The 17,877-nt window shown below is 47.0% G+C and overlaps 1 protein-coding gene across 4 annotated transcripts; it reads left to right on the forward strand.

Moving 5' to 3' along the window:
* The first annotated feature begins 3,579 nt into the window (after positions 1-3,579).
* On the forward strand, positions 3,580-17,717 carry atf1 (activating transcription factor 1). 4 transcript variants are annotated; one of them, XM_088633487.1, is made up of 9 exons: positions 3,580-3,789; positions 8,764-8,970; positions 9,494-9,597; positions 11,257-11,379; positions 11,562-11,662; positions 14,349-14,482; positions 14,883-15,065; positions 15,706-15,865; positions 16,844-17,717. In XM_088633487.1, coding segments are annotated over exons 2-9 (951 nt in total). In that variant the 5' UTR covers positions 3,580-3,789; positions 8,764-8,969; the 3' UTR covers positions 16,989-17,717. The 4 variants fall into 4 exon arrangements, with proteins under 4 accessions (XP_088489613.1, XP_088489614.1, XP_088489615.1 ...); XM_088633489.1 differs by lacking the exon at positions 3,580-3,789 and adding an exon at positions 8,058-8,519 and having other exon boundaries at positions 11,257-11,364; XM_088633486.1 differs by lacking the exon at positions 3,580-3,789 and adding an exon at positions 8,060-8,519.
* The last annotated feature ends 160 nt before the right edge of the window (positions 17,718-17,877 follow it).

Here is a 17,877-nt window from a genome sequence, read left to right on the forward strand (position 1 = left end):
TAATTCTGTTTTTTTTAGTGGCAACTGAAACAATGTTGGCTCATGGGTTTTTCTGATGGCTTTGTAGAATAATACTGAGATTATAAAAAAAAAGGTCTTGTTTTGTTGTTTTTTAATCTGTGTTCTCTGTGTGTATACGTGGGTCTTGTAATATAGTCACTGTATAATAAGAAGATTTGAAGATATATGTTTAAAAAGACAGGCATTTAATTTAATGTTTGGTGATCAATAGGACTGCAGTCCTAGAAAATGGATCATTTATGGATCTGGAGCCAGATTTATCTTTTTCATCATACAGACCCATTTCTTCTGTAGGCACTGCCTTCAACCTTATTCTCTGGGACTGTGGCTACTGAGTTCAGTCTGGACTAGAATTATGTTCTCCATCTGTATCTTTGAAGAGCTAGTGGCATGGTTATTTGGTACCATTGTGATGGTGTTCATATGGACTCATTGAATGTTAAACACAACCTTTGTTCTGAGGTGATGCAAAACACTGAGCACAAAATGGAGGAGGCACAAACAGCCACTGTCTGGACTGTTCAGCTTGTGTAGCAGCAGGCAGGGCCAGATGCAGACGCTCAGGCAGGAAGGCTGATGTTTAAATTATGACCTGAAACACTGGGGACGCTGGACAGTTCTGCTGTGTTTGGGGTTGTTCGGGTGGGAGTGTGTGTGTGTGCGCGCAAAGTCTAAAAAGGCAGTTTCTACATTGATAGGAACACTGTAGAGCAGGGCTTTGCATTACTAGAGGGCCAGTGTTGGAACAGCTGTTAATTTGATCTAATTAAGCCAATAACGACTGGATCTACAGTTCTTCAGCGGAGCAGAATCACTGTCCCTCCAGGACTGCACAGCCCTGCTGTGTTGATCACCTGTGGTTCTGCAGCACACTTCAAACACAAGGTCAATTGGAAACAGTGGCAGGGTTTGTGATTATAAAACATCTGTATGGTCTACAAAACAATCTGGAACCTGGCTTCCTTTCTCATCGCAAATGCACAAGCCTGGTGTAGTCAAATGGCAATATTTCCTGTTTTACTGGTGGTTTTGTGGACTTGCCGGTGAATCCACTCTCGTTTGTTCTTGTGAATGCAGCTTCAACGACTATGCAATAACTGCAGATTCTCTCACCGAGTCTTCGCACAGGGGGAGGATGTAGCTTCAGCAGACGAAAAAATAAATTGTTTATCAGTAACAAATCTGTTTGTCTAGACGAGCTATTGAAATTGCATGTCACGTCTGCCAGAAAGCACGTATATTCTCATTGCCGTTCATGGTCTTAGTTAAGCATTCTTGCTATGCTACATGTAAACAGTTCTTGTTGGTAACCCTTCTGATTTATTAATGTGTTGAAATCGCATTTAAGTCTCGTTGGCATTTTTAGAAACCGTTTCTTTTCCTCCCCTCTTTTTTTCCCCAATTTGTACATCCGTGATAATTACTGTTTTCTATCTCGATCACATAAATAAAATAAAAAGGCTTTATTTTGCAGCCCTGTGTTTCGGTGCGTTGCTGTTTTTTGGGCAGCTGTGTTCGGCTTTTTAATTTGTGGTTTTACTGCGATTTCCTCTATTTGGAGGTGTTCCTCTGAGAGCTCGGCTTTCTGGCTTCCGTCAAAATATATTTTACTTTGCAGAAACTACAAACATCTGAAAAGAAATACAAAGGGGGTAATATTGTAATAGCCCAGCCAGCAGCGACACAGAGAAGACTACAGCACCGCGATTTGTTCCTGCCTGGAATTAAAGAAGAAACCGATATCTATTCGAAAGCCAGGACGTTAAGAGTGGGGGCTTCACTTATTTCGGATCTGACGTTGCTGAAGTAGTCAGTGGGATATTAGTATTGTTTCTTTGTTATAAAGTAAAAGATAGACTTCCCCTGTGTCCAGACAGGTAACACTCGTGACACCTTTGCTGCTGAAAGCACACAGGCAAAAGCAAAAAGCAAAACAGACTTCCGGTACTTGACCAAACTACTTCCTGTCATTTCTCCGTCTTAATATGGGCAGGGCACTGGCTTGTTTTTATTCTGTTACTAAATATAAAAAACAGTGAGAGAATAATATAAAAACAAACAAAAGTGCAATAGGCAAAGGCTGATTCAGTTATTTTTTAATCTGTCTATGCAAAACACAATTCAGGGTCAGAGTAGGTACATCTACACTGACCAGGACCGCTCCGTGAGGTCTCCCGGTGTTAAAAATAAATAAAAAAACAACAACAAAAAAGGGTCTCCCGGGGTTGTCAGGGTAACCGCTGCTTCCACAGCCCCCGACTGTCTCCGCGGTGCGCGAGCAGGCGGAAGTCGAGTTCGCGCGGGGAGCGAAGGGAGTTTTTAAATCTTCAGGTGCGTCGACCGCAACAACGGCCGCTGTTCTCGAAAGCCCTCAAGAAAGAGAGGAAATAAACTAAAGACGCTCTGACTCGTTTTGATCAGTTCCAAGCGTTTGAATTAACTGATGCTCAGAGATTTTTTTAAAAGAAATATCTGAATGTATGTTACTGATTCCTAAATGCTTTTTCATAGTCTCCAACATAAAGCGCTTCACTTCCAGGAAGCTGACCCATTGAAGAGCAGCACCACCTGGGTGACACAGACCAGCGTGGGAGAGAGTGTTGCTCCAGGGGGTTAGAGGGGACTGTACTGCCCATGGTGGAATTTAGCCAGGATACGGGGACAAAAAAACACCGATCTGTATTAAATTCGTCAGGACCAGCCTGCTGCACAGCATTTACCCGAGCAGAATTAACACTGAACAAGGAAGGGGGGAATACCGATGGCTATCGAGGTCTGGGTGCCTTAGAGGGTGTCGGGCTAGCTTTACATCCGAATGATGGCAGGTCCCACCGCAAACACGTCTCCTTACTGGGGCGCTGGCTAGGAAATTCTGGTCTACCGGGAGAGAGTGGCACAACCCCTCTTCATCAAACACTACACAAAGCGGCAGGGGTCCCGTCAGCGATGTAGCGTATTAACCCTCACAGAGTTAACAATAACACCAGGGGCAGGGTGTGTCTGTCTGCTCCTGTAAGTCATTTGCAAAGCGTCGCCGAGAAATGCAAGTGTAGTACTTAAAGTTGTGGGGAAAGCTATGTGTGCAGATCAGTGTCAAAAAAGCCAAATGCAGACGTAACATTAGCTGATAATAAGAAATAGCTATGTCAGGCTATATCGGTTTTCCAGGGAAAAAAAGCTGGAATCCACCCATGAATGTACTGAAATGTCTGTTTATGTGAATAGACAGGATTTATTATGTAATTCCAGGGCTGTACAGTAAATCTCATTTGCTATTTTAGCACAAACCCAACACAATAGAGAGGAAATGGAGTAAACAGCTAACGCAGTTAGCTCCGTATCTTTGCCTCCAGACACCCACATTTTTGAGGAAGATGACACGAATAATACGATTATTTCAGTCGGTACAATTGCCCGGAGTGAGCGGGCTGCCTCGATGCGCGCTCCCGATCTCACAGGAACGCGCTGTCCCCGAGCCCTGTCACTCACCCCCCCCCTTCCTCCCCTCCGACCAATCAGGAGGCGCAATCGAGTAATCACGTGCCCCGCTAGTGGGCGGGTACTCGACTTCCCCCCCTCCCCGGTTTTCCTTTGAAAAAAAAAGCGTGTTTTTTATTTTTTTTATTGACAAGATAGATTTAAAAATAATAACAAAAACAGCGGCGTGCGAGCTTCCCTCCTACCCCGGTACTCGGATATATGCTATCCCCGTCTCTATCTAGAAGAAGAGTCCGCACCGAGGCGCTGAAGCGAGGGCGACTTGCCGAGGTAAAGTGTCGTTGTTCGCGGACGGCGGCCGTGTTGTCTTCGCCGCTCCGCCACAGTAATGGCGTCTCTCCTCCCCGACTCTCGGCCGCTGTCGGAGGGGAAGGTGTATTAATGGCTCCCCGTATCGCTGACGTCTGTTGACGCGGTCATTTGCGTGCTTGGTGACTTGGGTTTGTGCTGAAAGAGCTCTGAATAAACACTGAACACCGACTGGGGGAAATATGCGGACGGTTGTTGAGGCTGCGGAGGAGGGGGGAGACGGAGGAGTCGAGATTTGGGTGTCTTAGCTGATTTTAAGGAAACGAGACGCGACTTTTCTTTTTAAATAACATTCGATACGCGGGGTTTTAAAAGATCAGATCTTGCACGAAAACAATTGAAGTGCATTTATTGCGGCTCCACGTAGGAAAAGGCGGATTATTTTTACTATTTTAAAAAGCCTGTATTTCACAAACCTGTCCCTTTTGTAAACCGTAGCGGTCGCATAATTGCACGAATTTCTGTGGCGGGTTTTTAACAGCAATAATGCATATTGGTGCTTGATCCATGGCCGTATAAGGCGAAAGCCTTAGAGCATCTTCGCATATCAATGCGTTGTATTTGCTGCTGGAAAAAAGTGCATTTTGGAGGGAAGACCGTTTTATTAAATTTGACTTTCAACAGGGATTTTGTCGTTTGTTTGAATTTTGTTACTGAGGATTCAGATTAAAGTGAACACCGCCCGGAAGACGCTGGGTGCAGACAATGTTATGCAATCTGAGGATCTGGAGTAAATTTAAATCACTGCAGCAGTAGTAGTGTGATTCTGTAGGGGCTGTTACAATATGTATTTTATTTTTAAGGTTTCATAGCTCTCGGGCCTGGAAAGTACGTGGTGTGATTTTAAGAAATGATATTTTTAGCTGCTCAAGGTTGGGAGTCAGAAAGGGATGTGGGATGTGGAATATTGGAATAGGTTGGGGAAAATATTGGCCAGGGCATAATGTGTATCCTGCCAGATGTGTAGGTCGTGTCTCGAGCTTGCTGTAGGCTTTAAATGTGTTTTATATAACCTGGCCTAGTTCTAGCTGAAATTGTGTATTACGTCTCTTAAGCAGTGCTGGAATGAATATTTCACCGTCGAAAAACGGTATCTAGAAAATGTAGACGTTTAGACCTTAGAAATTAAACATTGTGGTCCCTAAGCCCCTGTCTTCAGAAGAGCAGGGTCCTCTGTTAGTTGAAATGTATGTGCTCTCTCCAGATGGGTTTATTTCTTGTGTCATACCTGATCAAGAAAGAATTGTTATAACACTGATCCAAGTGCCTCCTCCAGTCTTTTTCATGGCGTCTTCAAGCTCGGTTTCCCTTCATTTCGTTGTAGCTTGTGCTTTTGTTGTGTGTGCTGTGCTTGTCATGTATGGAGACCTTCTTTTCCTTTGGCCAGCTTTTTAAAAGTTTTAAAAGTCCACCCAACAACTGTCCTCCCTGTTGGTCGTAATACGGAGTCCGTATTACACCCCGAACTAGGGTGATAAGTTTGGTCTGCTTGCCTCATCTTAAAATTCTGGATGTTTGTCGTGTCAAGGTAAAAGTTACATAGGAGGTTTGGAGTGGGCGAGTGTTGTCAATTGAAAGCGCTCTCCTTTATTTGTGCTGGGGAAAAACAGGATTTTATCTCGGCCAAGAAAAAGAATTCCATCCTATCCCAAAGCAGTGGTTTGATTTTAAGACGGGACAGCATAGATTAGCAGTGTGTTGGGAAAAGCCATGCAAGTGGTCATCTTTTCCCCTATTTAAAGGTAGGCCAGGATTCCACATTGTCCTGGCTCCGAGGTGTCCCTTGGTTTGTGTCTGAAAAGGCTTCAGATCCAGAGGAACACACACTCCCATTGCACTGCATTCGAGGTTTTCCCTGCAACTGAGATCTTTTCCATTCAGCAACACAAGCTTCAGAAGAGTGAATTCCAGGTTGCTCCCTTGCTGGGAGTCGGAATATATAGATTTGTACTGGTCAGTACCTGGATGCTGTCAGTACCCTGCAGTCAGTGTGGGTCCTGGGCGGAGCAGTGGCTCTGTGGCTAAGGATCTGCTCCTGTGACTGGTAGGTTGCCGGTTCAAATCCTGCAGAGGCCGGCAGAGGAATCCTACTCCGTTGGGCCCCTGAGCAAGGCCCTTAACCCTAACTGCTCCAGGGGCGCCTTACAATGGCAGACCCTGCGCTCTGACCCCAAGCTTCTCTCCCTGTCTGTGTGTCTGTGTCTCCATGGAGAAAAGCTGGGGTATGCGAAAAGACGAATTCCTAATGCAAGAAATTGTATAGGGCTAATAAAGATACATTTTATTATTATTATTATTATTATTATTATTATTATTATTATTAATGCCCCAGTATAGTGACAGGGACGATATACTGTAAAAAGGTGATGTCCTTCGGATGAGACGTAAAACCGAGGTCCTGAATCTCTGTGGTCATTAAAAATCCCAGTGCGTTTCTCGAAAAGAGTAGGGGTTTTGCCCTGGGATCCAGGCCAAATTTCCCATTGGTCCTTACCAGTCATGGCCTCCTAATAATCCCCATCTATGAATTGGCTTCATTACTCTGCTCTCCTCCCCACTGAGAGCTGATGTATGGTGAGCGTTCTGGCGCACTTCGGCTGCCGTCGCATCATCCAGGTGGGGCTGCACATTGGTGGTGGTAGAGGGGAGTCCCCATTACCTGTAAAGTGCTTTGAGTGGAATGTCCAGAAAAGGCGCTATATATGTGTAAGCAATTATTATTATTTGTTTCTGTTTGTACATCCATCTCTGCAGCTGGTAAATCTTGGAAGTGGATCTAACTGCCTTGCAATAGGAGCCCGATCTGTTTCTCTGAAATCCCAAGATAACAGCCTGTTTCCATTTCTAGGGGCTGTCTTCCTTCCTTTATTGTCTCATGTGGGATGTGTTTTTTGCAGACAGGTGAAAATATGCACACGTGACAATACAATTAACACCACATGACCCCATTATCCCATTAACAAATAAAAAACATATGTGTCTAAGATTAAAAAAGAAGTCAGAGTGTGGAAATAATCTTCACAGGCCAAAATAGATAACAATCCTGGGTTGTGAGGGGAATGGATACATTAGACACATTGAAGACTGAACAATAGTTTTCTTGTATAAATTGAGCTGTGAGAAGGAAACATGGCAGTCGAAGTCAGTGGAGCCCTGATGGAAGGAGCTCAGAGCACTGTGCAGGGTGTGGTCATAACACTCAATACTTCTATTGATCTTCCACAATAGTTTTTTGCTGTAGACGTTTTCCAACCATAGCGATTGCTCTTTGAGTAGCTTTGAGTTTTCTGGAATGTACTTGAAGTAAATATGACAGTCAAAGTTAACATTTTTTAAATGTCTTTGTCTTTTGGTACTTGGGTTTAGGGATCCATACATCTGTAGTGTGGGTCAGATCCAGGGTGTGACCTACAGATTCTTTATGGCAGAGTTGAAACATAATTCTCCATACAGTATTTTTCACCAGCAGCCCCTGTACTGTGATGCTGTACACCTATACATCATGAACATGGTTACTCATGACCACTTGATGTGTATATTTAAAGGTATAATGTTTCTGTTAAGAGTGAGACAGTGGTTGGCATTGCTGCCTCGCAGTGCTGGGGCCCTGGGATCAGTTCCTGGGGTGCTGTCTGTTTGTATGTACTACCCTTGTTGGCGTGGGTTTTCTCCCACAGTCCACAAATATGCTGTCAGGTTAATTGGCTTCCGGGAACACTGGCCCAGATGTGTGTGTGTGCCCTGCGGTGGACTGCTGTCCTGTCCAGGGTGGACCCTGCCTTGTGGCTGTTGCTTGCTGGGATAGACTCCAGCTCCCCCGTGACCCTGAATTGGATGAAGTGGATAGAAGATGGATCGATGGTTCTGTTTAGGTGGTACAGCTGTCTGTATTGTGTGCTTCTAATTGCAGGCCACACTTTCTGCCAGAGCCGCTATTGTCTGAGTCAAGGCACTGCCTTGCTGGAGAGACGCGTGCGTGTCTGAACACCTCTTACAAGTCTGAGTCTACCTGTGTTGCTCAGGTGTATTGTTGATGATGTCTCTGAGCACGATCTCGCCCTGAAAGGACAGGCACAGACGGCATGTCTGTCTCTGCTCACTCTCCTTCGGGCATGCCTCCGTGACAGACTTGTAGGAAATGGCAAAAAGTCTTTTTTTTTTTCTCCTTTCGTTCTGCCTTTATTCCCAACATTTCCCATAAGAGCACAGACGGAGGTCTCAGAAGGCACCTTTGGACATTAAAGCCCACTGTCAGGCAGGTAAGGGGATGAAAAGTAATGACACCACAGGTGAGTGGTTCCAAAAACTGCTTCAATATCATTTTCTGCAGGCTAGTCTAGTCTAGTGCAGTTTCTGATTGGGGGAAAAAGATCTCGGCCTGCGTGTGTCACATGTTGCCAGTCAGGAGCCAAGTCCAGGGTTTGGAGTTGGGGAGTGTGCAGACAGGGGCGGGATGTACTCGTACTGCCCTCTGTGCCTTGGCTGGAGCAGGCCTGAGTGTGTCAGGATGGTGAACAGGTGAAGCTCTGGGGCCCTCTGGGCTTCTGTCTGGAACATGGGACAATCTACACGGTCTCCTCTTATTTCTCACCTCTCTGACCTGCCTGGTCAGTAGTAGCCAATTGAGACGAGAATCTCCTCCAGCTGCGTCTCGAAAGAAGACAGGATATCGGCTGTAACAATGGGACTAGGTATCGTGTTCCATACCCCTGCATGTGTTTGTGTAAAGAAGTAGTACCTTTGCTCATGAGTACACCAGCAGCATCTCGCCCAATATTCGAATCTGTGACTGTCAGTTTGGGAGTCAGGAGCACTAACCGTGACTCCACGCTGCGGTGTTGGTTGGCTTGTGAGTGTTGAGGACTTTTAGTGGTGGTGTTCTGTTTTAAGAAGACCTGCTCGCTCAGAACCCACTCCACTCCTCTTTCCTTACAGAGTTCTCCTCCAGCCTGCACCTTATCAACAGCAGCTGTGTAGCAGTTAAAGTTTTGTGTTGTGTTGTGGCACTGAGCCGGCAGTGGCTTGTGCTGGCTTGCGTACCTCTGTGGTGCGGCCCGACCCGACCTGGTGGTCAGAGGGAGAGAGCTGGCGAGAGGCAGCTGTGATCCTCCCCCCCCACGCGATCTCAGCAAGGAAGAATCAGTGAGTCATCCGTTTCCACAGGGCTGCTTGTGATGATATCGTTTTCTTAGCAACCAGCCCCCAGCAAGTGCCAAAACAAGACAGAGAAGGGAGCAGGGCAAGGGGGGCTGTATGTGTTTGTGTGGGGGGGTCATGTTCCGTTCCCTCAGTGCTGCAGCGTCTCTGTCCATTGCAGAATCAGAGCAGAAAATAAGCGTGTAAAAAGGGCAGAATTCCCATGCTTTCAGATGAATTCCCGACTTCCACAGCATCACGGTGCTGGGTCCGTCGTGAAGCTGCCAGACACGAAGGAGAAACTGTATCCTATTCACTATCCTAGACATCAGATACGCATCGGAGACACCTGGCTCTCCTGCTGTGTCTCAGGGAAGAGGGGTTTTTGGGGTTTAACGTCGGTCAAGGTTTTCCTTCCGCGGCTGTCCACCACTGAGGTGCCAGCTGGGTCCATGCCACCAGCTTGCAGATGGTTATGTCTCGCACTCACGCCATGCTCTCTGTCTTCGTGTCTCTGTCTCCCTTGCAGTGACGATGGAGGAGGTGCAGCAGAGCAGTAATGGCACAGAAACGCAGACTGTTACCATCCCGACCACCATCAGCGCCTCCCAGATCTCGCAGATTGCCCAGCAGGTGAGGACGCGTTCGTGACGGGCTGTCCTCGCCTAGATCGTGACTCTGGAGCGGTGGGCGTAGAGAGGTCTGGGGTGGAGGATCTCTGAAGACCTCATCCCAACGTGCTACAAGTGCCAGAGCTGTTTGTCTTGATGGTCTAGCCAGTGTGAAGTAGGGAACAGTAAATGAACTAAATGCGACACCAAGGCAGGTCCCCACTAATACAGATGTCCAGCCTCTGTGAGTGCATTGGGGGGTGAGGTCACTGTACACTCCCAGCCGGCACTCGCTCTCGGAATCCTCGTCGCAAGCTGGTTTTTGCTGGAATAGTTCCCTGGCCCTTGGGTAAGGTGGGCAGAAACAAGCAAGGCGTGGTGCAGCTCACAGAGTGCACGCGGTAATGCCCGCTATGGGACACACAGTGACTGAAAGATAGCTGTCCCTGTGTTGGGGTTCAAGGCATGGGAAGATAGTTCCTAGTCTGTGGAGACAGTAGTTAGCCCAGGAGCCAGGGTCCTAATTTCAAAATCGAGTCAGCATGGAGTGCAGTCTATTGATCTTGCAGTTCAACCTTTAATATTATTTCTAAGGTTTGTGTATTAAGCGTGCATTGTAGACGATTACAAATGGGTGGGTGCCATTCGGTAGGTCTTACCTGTTTAATTAATAATGGTGGAGGGGGTTAAAACATGGGTCTAGGAAATGTGACCGTTTCCTTGACACAAGAGCGGGGCAGGAGAGCGAGAGATCACACCTGCCTTCCTTGTGCTGGCCGCCACGCCCACCTCCCAGACCTGGAACTCAGCTTCTCAACCTTAACATGTCACTATAGTTAAGGAAACATTACCAAGTCGTGGAAAAAAAAACAATACTTGTGATGGCAATAATTATAATGCTTGGCATTTGTATAGCGCCTTTCATCCCCAGGGACCCCAAGGTGCTTCACGTATTGGAGGGAACCCACCTCATCCCCCACTGAGGAGCAGCTCCAGGGGGAGGAGAGAGAAACTGCTGCTCCAGGGGGAGTCAGGGAGCTTTAGAGAGAGCAGACTGAACAGCCCCGTATTTAGCCAGGACCTGGGGTTAACCCCTACACTGTACAGGACAGCTACATTGAGTATATTGTATGTATAGATGTATCTTTATCCCCTACTTCTGCTGGCTGGGGTTGGTCTTATTGTAAGCCCTCTGCGGTACAGTTTCATATCCTCTCTGTTTGTTTTCAGCATGGTTGCACAGTTGGGAGTAAATGGTTGTGGTCAGTGGTTCCACCAGTTAGATGGTGGAAATAACAGCACCGAAGTGTGAGAGGGCGTTCTGACGGAAGTGCTAAAAGTGCCCTGGTATCATTGCTTCACACAGGAAATCGGAAACGTTTTGGCGACTCATATATCTGCAACTCGCTGCTGACTGTCTTAAAAATGGCCAGACTTATTTTCCCGTTGGACATGAAATGTTCCCCAAATCGCCCCTTGTGACTCTAGATGTAGAGGCAGACTTGCTACGTGGCATCACTGCACGCTGGCTGGCAGGCAGGCATGCGAGCAGGCCGGCAGAAGGGTCGGGCGCCCTGGCAGGGGGAGTGGTCAGCAAGCCTGCCGTGGGCATGCCGGCGCACGGCGTCCTGGCGCAGGCCCAGGCTAACCCAGCCCGCGGGGGCTGTGCTTGTGTGTGCAGATGTCTCTGGGCGGCTCTCCGGTGACGGTGGTGCAGCTCCCCGGGGGACAGTTCCAGGTGCAGGGGGTCATCCAGTCCGCGCAGTCCTCCGTCATCCAGGCGCCCCAGGTACAGACCGTGCAGGTATGGACTCGGAAGGGCAGCCAATTGTCGCTCCCCTACAGCCTCAGGCTTGGCAGGCAGTCTGCGTTCCCCTTTTGGTTCCCTTTCACTTTATCTCCTTTAAGACTGTTCTTTCAAACCCAAGCCCCCCCTTTCGGCACTCATCCCACAGCCCAGAGTATTCCCAGCTCTCTCTGTCCCAGGGCTCACAGATGACGGACAGTGACGACTCCCAGGAATCCTCAGACAGCGCCGCCTCGTCCCAGAAATCACGGGAGCTGCTGGCCAGGCGTCCATCGTACAGGTAACGCTCCCAGCATCCTTCACATGCACTCTGGAGTTGTTGAGGTGCTTTGGATACTTCTCCAAGCGCTGTTTGAACAGTGGGTGGTACAGTCCCTTTTTGCCAACATAATAGGTGATAATTCCAGTTCGCTGTGTAAATTCTAGTTCCAGCTTTTTTGGCTTGGTATGCCAGACATTTTGCCTCCGATTTCTCTACCCATGTAATATTTTACTGAATCTCAGCCTGCTATGTAGCTGATGGCTATTACTGCAGTGTGGGGCATTGGCCAGGGTTCTGGACTCCTAACTGAAAGGTTGCGGGTTCGAGTCCCAGGTGGGGCAAACCCGTTGTACCCATGAGCAAGGCTCTTCCCTCGAGATGCTTCAGTAAAGTGCCCAGCAGTGCAAACAGATACAAATATAATTCACTTTGGACAAAAGCTTTATGTGAATTAATAATCTAATCTGTATCAGACTGTTGTCACGGGTGATGAAAACTTGAAAAGAAACTGCATCCTACTACATATAGTCTGTGGGAAATCCGAAGATGTTTAAACATGGAGAAGAAGAGACTTATATGTTAAATATCACCGGTTTGTGTTCTGCTGGAAGAGCAGTGGAAGTGTCTCCTATTCCTTTTTTCCACGAACTTTGGAATTGCTGATTGTCTTTTTGTCACAGCGACAGCCACTGTATCCAGACAGGGAGAATGAGGAAGTGAAGACAAGGCTTCTCTGACTGGCACATCTGTCAATCCAGTCATCTTAGATCGAGTCACGGGCACTGGAGAGACAGACAGGAGGGTCACCTCCAATTGAAGCAGAGGCACATCCCTCCTTGATATTTCCAGACATCTGCAGGCACTTAGGAAGTTGCCGGGAATCAAGAAAGCCCTAGCTAGAAAGTACCAGCCCTTCCCAGTTGCAGTTGGCCAGCGACGTGACCTGGGCTTGAGCCCTCAAAGTCTGCATTGTCGAGGTCAGGCTGCACTTGGACTGAGTGATATTACTGGTTACTTGCCACACATGAGCCCCAATCTCGAACGTTTCTGAAGACAGCTGTGAAGTGTCTTCTACAGAAAGCTGCAGATACTTACTCTAGACTAGTTTAAACATGGAGTTGTTTTCAGTTATATAGTGGTACAGTGCTCCACAAATGCCTCATCCAGTCCCATATAGTGCATTTTTTACAATTACCTTTATAAAATGGCACAGTGAGACAGGGGGAAAAACATCTGTGAGCTGAAGCACTGTTTTTACTTTTGCACAGGGTGTTGCCATCCCTGAGTACTTAACATACATGTTCTTAGTTGTTAAGTGCACGAATAAAGCTTTCAGATCACGATCTGCAGAGAACAAACATGCTAGGTCATAGCCAAATAAGGAAGGCCGTGTCTGTCACCCTGCAAGGTGGCCTCGGCGTGTCTCAAGGTCGTTGCAGAGCGGAGGAGACTCGGTTCACTCCTGCAGCCCAGACCGCATAACTGCGCAGACACTGCAGCAGAGGCTTATAGACCGATGCTTGCTTTTTGCTTTCAATTATAAAAATGGGAATTTTGCCTATTTTACTGCATTTTATTAATTACATTTTAATTGGTATAAAGCAGGTTTAAAGCTTGATTTTCTTGAAATTATTTGATTGCGTAATTTATAAATTAGGAAGACTGGGTTAAGTTTATTTCCTGATGTTATGGTAAATGCAACGTTAACCTATAAATAACGTCTGTTACTATTGAGAACCTGTTTTTCAAACACAGCCTTTTTAAAAACATTGTTCATTGCCAAACACCCTTGCCAGCAAGCTGGGCAGGGCTTCAAAAATGTCTTCTGAGGCAGATAACTGTTCTCCGGCAGCCTGTGCTGGTTCGTCTTTGCTGCACTGGCGCCAGTCCTGTGCTGTACGGGCATGTCGGGAATGGGCCTGAAACACTGCAGTTCCCAGGCTTGCATGATGCAGCACTTGCTGCTGCTACTGAGCAGATAGTGTCTGGGGTCCCCAGTGCTGGGCCTGGAGCTCCACTCACCTGCAGGGGTTTGTTCCGGCTGAGCTCTGTTGCACAACTGGAACTTTAACTGACTTAATGACAGTAGTGAGTTGAACTGTTCGGCTGCGCTCAGCTCTTAAACAAGCTGGACGTCTCTTACCTGTTGCACTACGTGTGGAAAATGAAGGGCAGCGCGATGGCGCAGTGGTTAGTTTGCATCGCTGCCTCGCAGAGCTGAGGCCCCGGGGTCAGTTCCTGGGCTGCTGTCTGTGTGGAGTTTGTATGTTCTCCCCCATGTTCATGTGGGTTTCCTCCGGGTACTGCGGTTTCCTCCCATGGTCCAGAGACATGCTTGCAGGTTAATTGGCTTCTGGGAAAACTGGCCCTGGTGTGAGTGTGTGCCCTATAATGGACTGGCCTGTTGTCTGCCTGGATAGGCTCCTGTGGCCCTGAATTGGAAGAAGCGATTAGAAAATGGATGGATGCATTCTAGAAGTTGCCTAAAACACCAAACTTCTGAGTACGCCAAACTTTTTCAAGTAGAAAAATATACTTGCACAGGTTCCCAACCAGAAACGTAATTAGTTTAATTAAGGCTTCAGTTAGGCAATTAAGATTTAGGAATGAAACAAGCAGGTGTGTGGCCACACCTGGGAGCCTTGAGCTGTTAGACTGGGCAGGAGAAGCAGGCGGGGCTCACAGACTCTCCTCTCTTCTGCAGGAAGATTTTGAACGACCTGTCGTCAGAAGAAGTGGCATCCCGTAACGAGGGAGAAGAGGACAACCCTTCCTCTTCGGCCATGACAACCATGACAGTGCCCACGCCCATCTACCAGACCAGCACCGGCCAGTACAGTAAGGCACCCCAGCGCTGGGTCCCACCTCTCAACGCAGCATGACAGCAGCTCCTTCAGACATCTGCACGCGTCTTCTCTTTGTTTAATAACCCGCTGTTCCCCAGCATGTTGAAGTGGGGAAAAAAAGCTTTCCATACTTTTGCTGAGGTCTGTTTTTTTATATATTTGATCTCATTTGTGGCTTCTGTTCCACTGCAACATCTTAACTACCTGTTTAACAAATTAATGACTTAACTGGTCATAGTAACCTCCCTTCTCAAGCCTTGATGATGATGACCAGTCAGACCTGCAGGATATGAGCCTAGCACATCTGCCACCACACCTGCACTGTTGGTCTGAGTCGTGCTGTTCAACGGGTGAGGGTTACAGCAGTGTGTGCCTTTGCCATTACTTTTCAGTTGCAATCGCGCCCAACGGAACCATTCAGCTGGCCAGCCCCGGGGCAGATGGCATGCAGGGCTTGCAGACGCTGACCATGACCAACTCCGGCACAGCGCAGCAGGGCACCACCATCCTGCAGTACGCACAGACGCCCGATGGGCAGCAGATCCTGGTGCCCAGCAACCAGGTGGTTGTGCAGAGTGAGTGAGATGAAACATGCCGACAGTCTCAAGAGACCAAGGAAGGGTATTCCACATACATTGCAGCCAACATCTCCATTCTGCACTTCAACTTTTAATGAGACACGAGGTGCTTTAAGAATCTGAAAATGGGGCTGTTTGTTTTCCCTTGTCTGTTCTGAGAGCTGAAATATGAGTTGTTTTCAACCACATTATGCACATGTTCAACACTTTCTGGCTATCACGTTTGAACATCACCTGAAATAGTTACAGTTAAACTATTACAGTTACTTCACTTGTAAAAAAACGGTCTAATTTTTTTCTCATTAATACCTGAGCAGCGGTCTTGTTTGGCTTTTCCCATGTTTCTAAGCAGGAGAATAGAGTGCCATTATGTCCCTAATTTAGATGCATACATTTGCAAGACCTCACTACCACATAATTCCTCTTTCAGCCTTTTTATTTTTGCCAGCTTAGGACAGGTGGAGTGTGAACAGAGGGTGTTTTAGCCTTGAGTGCTTGTCCAGTTGTCAGTGGGACATTGATCTGTGGACAGCGCCAGGGCAGCTCTTATGTCTCTTTCAGGCTGTTTTTTTCTGTGGCTATAGTGCCGCACTGTGGTTCTGGCAGAGCTCTGAGTGCTGTCTCCTGTGCTTGTAAGGTGCCGGGGGAGACATGCAGACCTACCAGATTCGCACCACACCCACCACCACCTCCCTGCCCCAGACCGTTGTCATGACATCACCAGTGAGCATCTCCTCTCAGAGCACCAAGACAGATGACCCCCAGATGAAGAGAGAGATCCGGCTAGCAAAGAACAGGTGAGCCTGAGCGACCCCACATAGCCCTAGTCCTAGACTACATTAATCTATTCCTGGGATGCTATCTGTGTGAAGTTCTGTATCTTCTCCCCGAGTTTGCATGTGTTTCCTCCCACAGTCCAAAGACATACTGGTAGGATAATTGGCTTGTGGGGAAATTGGCTCTGGTGTGAGTGTGCGTTCTGTGATGCACTAGTGTCCTCTCCAGGGTTACCCTGCCTTGCGCCTTTTGCTTGCCAGGATAGGCTCAGGGTCTGCAGCAGCCCTGAATTGGATGAAACAGATAGAAAATGGATGGATGGTGTAGTCCAAAAGTAATGTCTTCTCAGTTGAGATCTTAGTTGCTCCATGTGCTGGCCGTGGAGCCTTCTTCAGGTGTGCGACAGTCTCGACCAAGGAAGGGTATTCCACATACATTGCAGCCAACATCTCCATTCTGCACTTCAACTTTTAATGAGACACGAGGTGCTTTAAGAATCTGAAAATGGGGCTGTTGGTTTTCCCTTGTCTGTTCTGAGAGCTGAAATATGAGTTGTTTTCAACCACATTATGCACATGTTCAACACTTTCTGGTTATTACGTTTGAACATCACCTGAAATAGTTACAGTTACACTATTACAGTTACTTCACTTTTAAAAAAACACGAGTAATTTTTTTTCTCATTAGTACCTGAGCAGCGGTCTTGTTTGGCTGACGCAGCTACCCACCTGAACTACTTAAGATACCTAGGTCTTATAAATCTGTAGAAGTACTGACATGCCTGAGCTTCATTTGTGTTTTTGATGATTTACCTTCTAAAAAAATCAGGCCTGTCTCGCACCCCCAGAAAGGGTGCCTTGCGGCCTTGGGGGGTGAGCGCCCCAGGTTCAGAACCACTGCACTAGGAGATGCGTTGATTGCAGGGCCTGGGGCTGTGTGGCTCGGCTCTTGATGCTGTCAATGGTGACTCCAGGTTTCTTTTCCCTCTGCCCCCGCAGGGAAGCTGCCCGCGAGTGCCGCAGGAAGAAGAAAGAGTACGTGAAGTGTCTGGAGAACCGCGTGGCTGTGCTGGAGAACCAGAACAAAACGCTCATTGAGGAGCTGAAGACATTGAAAGACCTTTACTGTGTGAAAACAGGGTAACGTGGCCCGGCCCAGCTCGCCAGCAGCCCTCCGTACGGACTCACATTTGGGGAATGGGAACATTTTTTATTTCCTTTTTTTAAAAAAAATTTACTTTCTCTGAATTTTTAAAAAAGGTTATGAGCAAGAAAAAGAAAAGAAACCCACAAGTTTAGCTTTTCCATTTTTTTTCCCAAGCATTTATAACTTTTAATAAAAGAGAGAGACAGTTATGTTAAGAAGACGTTCCTGAAAACTGACTTGGCATCTCTTTACCAAGACGCTGTGGATAAATGCAATACAGCCTCCCTGTCTCCAACCCCTTTTTTCACACCAAACCTGGAATAGTGAATTGGATGATTTTTTAACAATAATGTAACAGTGGTAAAACCATGACGGCTGTTTTGTGATCTCCGATACAGTTGTTTTTTGTGCATATTATGTATTCGTAATTCATGTCTGCCTTTTATGTAAGTAAACCTTTTGCATTTTTTCCTTTTCATATTGAGGAAATGTTACAGAGACCACCCCCACTGCTCCTCTCCTTTCCATCCAGCTGTGTTGCTGTGAGTGTGAAGGGGGGAGCTGGAAAAGAGGATAACCCCTTTCTTAAGCCGGGTTGTTACTGGGACAATCGTATCAGGGAACATTACTGTGGCTAAATTTTGGGGTTCATATTTATTTGGATTGAATAAACCTGTCATTTATTTGGTAAGTGAATCGAAATAAATATTTTTCCAGCCTTGTTTACTTTCTGGTATACTTGTACTGTCTGCTATACTGATACTTTGTACTTCTCTACAATTTTTCACTAAGTCTACATTTTCTTAAACGGATAAAAAAATGCAGAAAAAAGTCTGAGAACTTGCCTGACTGCACACTTCTGTTCTAGTTCTAGTAACAAAAGTTT

Source organism: Lepisosteus platostomus, chromosome 1 (genome assembly GCF_059453375.1).
Source record: "Lepisosteus platostomus isolate fLepPlt1 chromosome 1, fLepPlt1.hap1, whole genome shotgun sequence".
Classification (NCBI taxonomy): domain Eukaryota; kingdom Metazoa; phylum Chordata; class Actinopteri; order Semionotiformes; family Lepisosteidae; genus Lepisosteus; species Lepisosteus platostomus.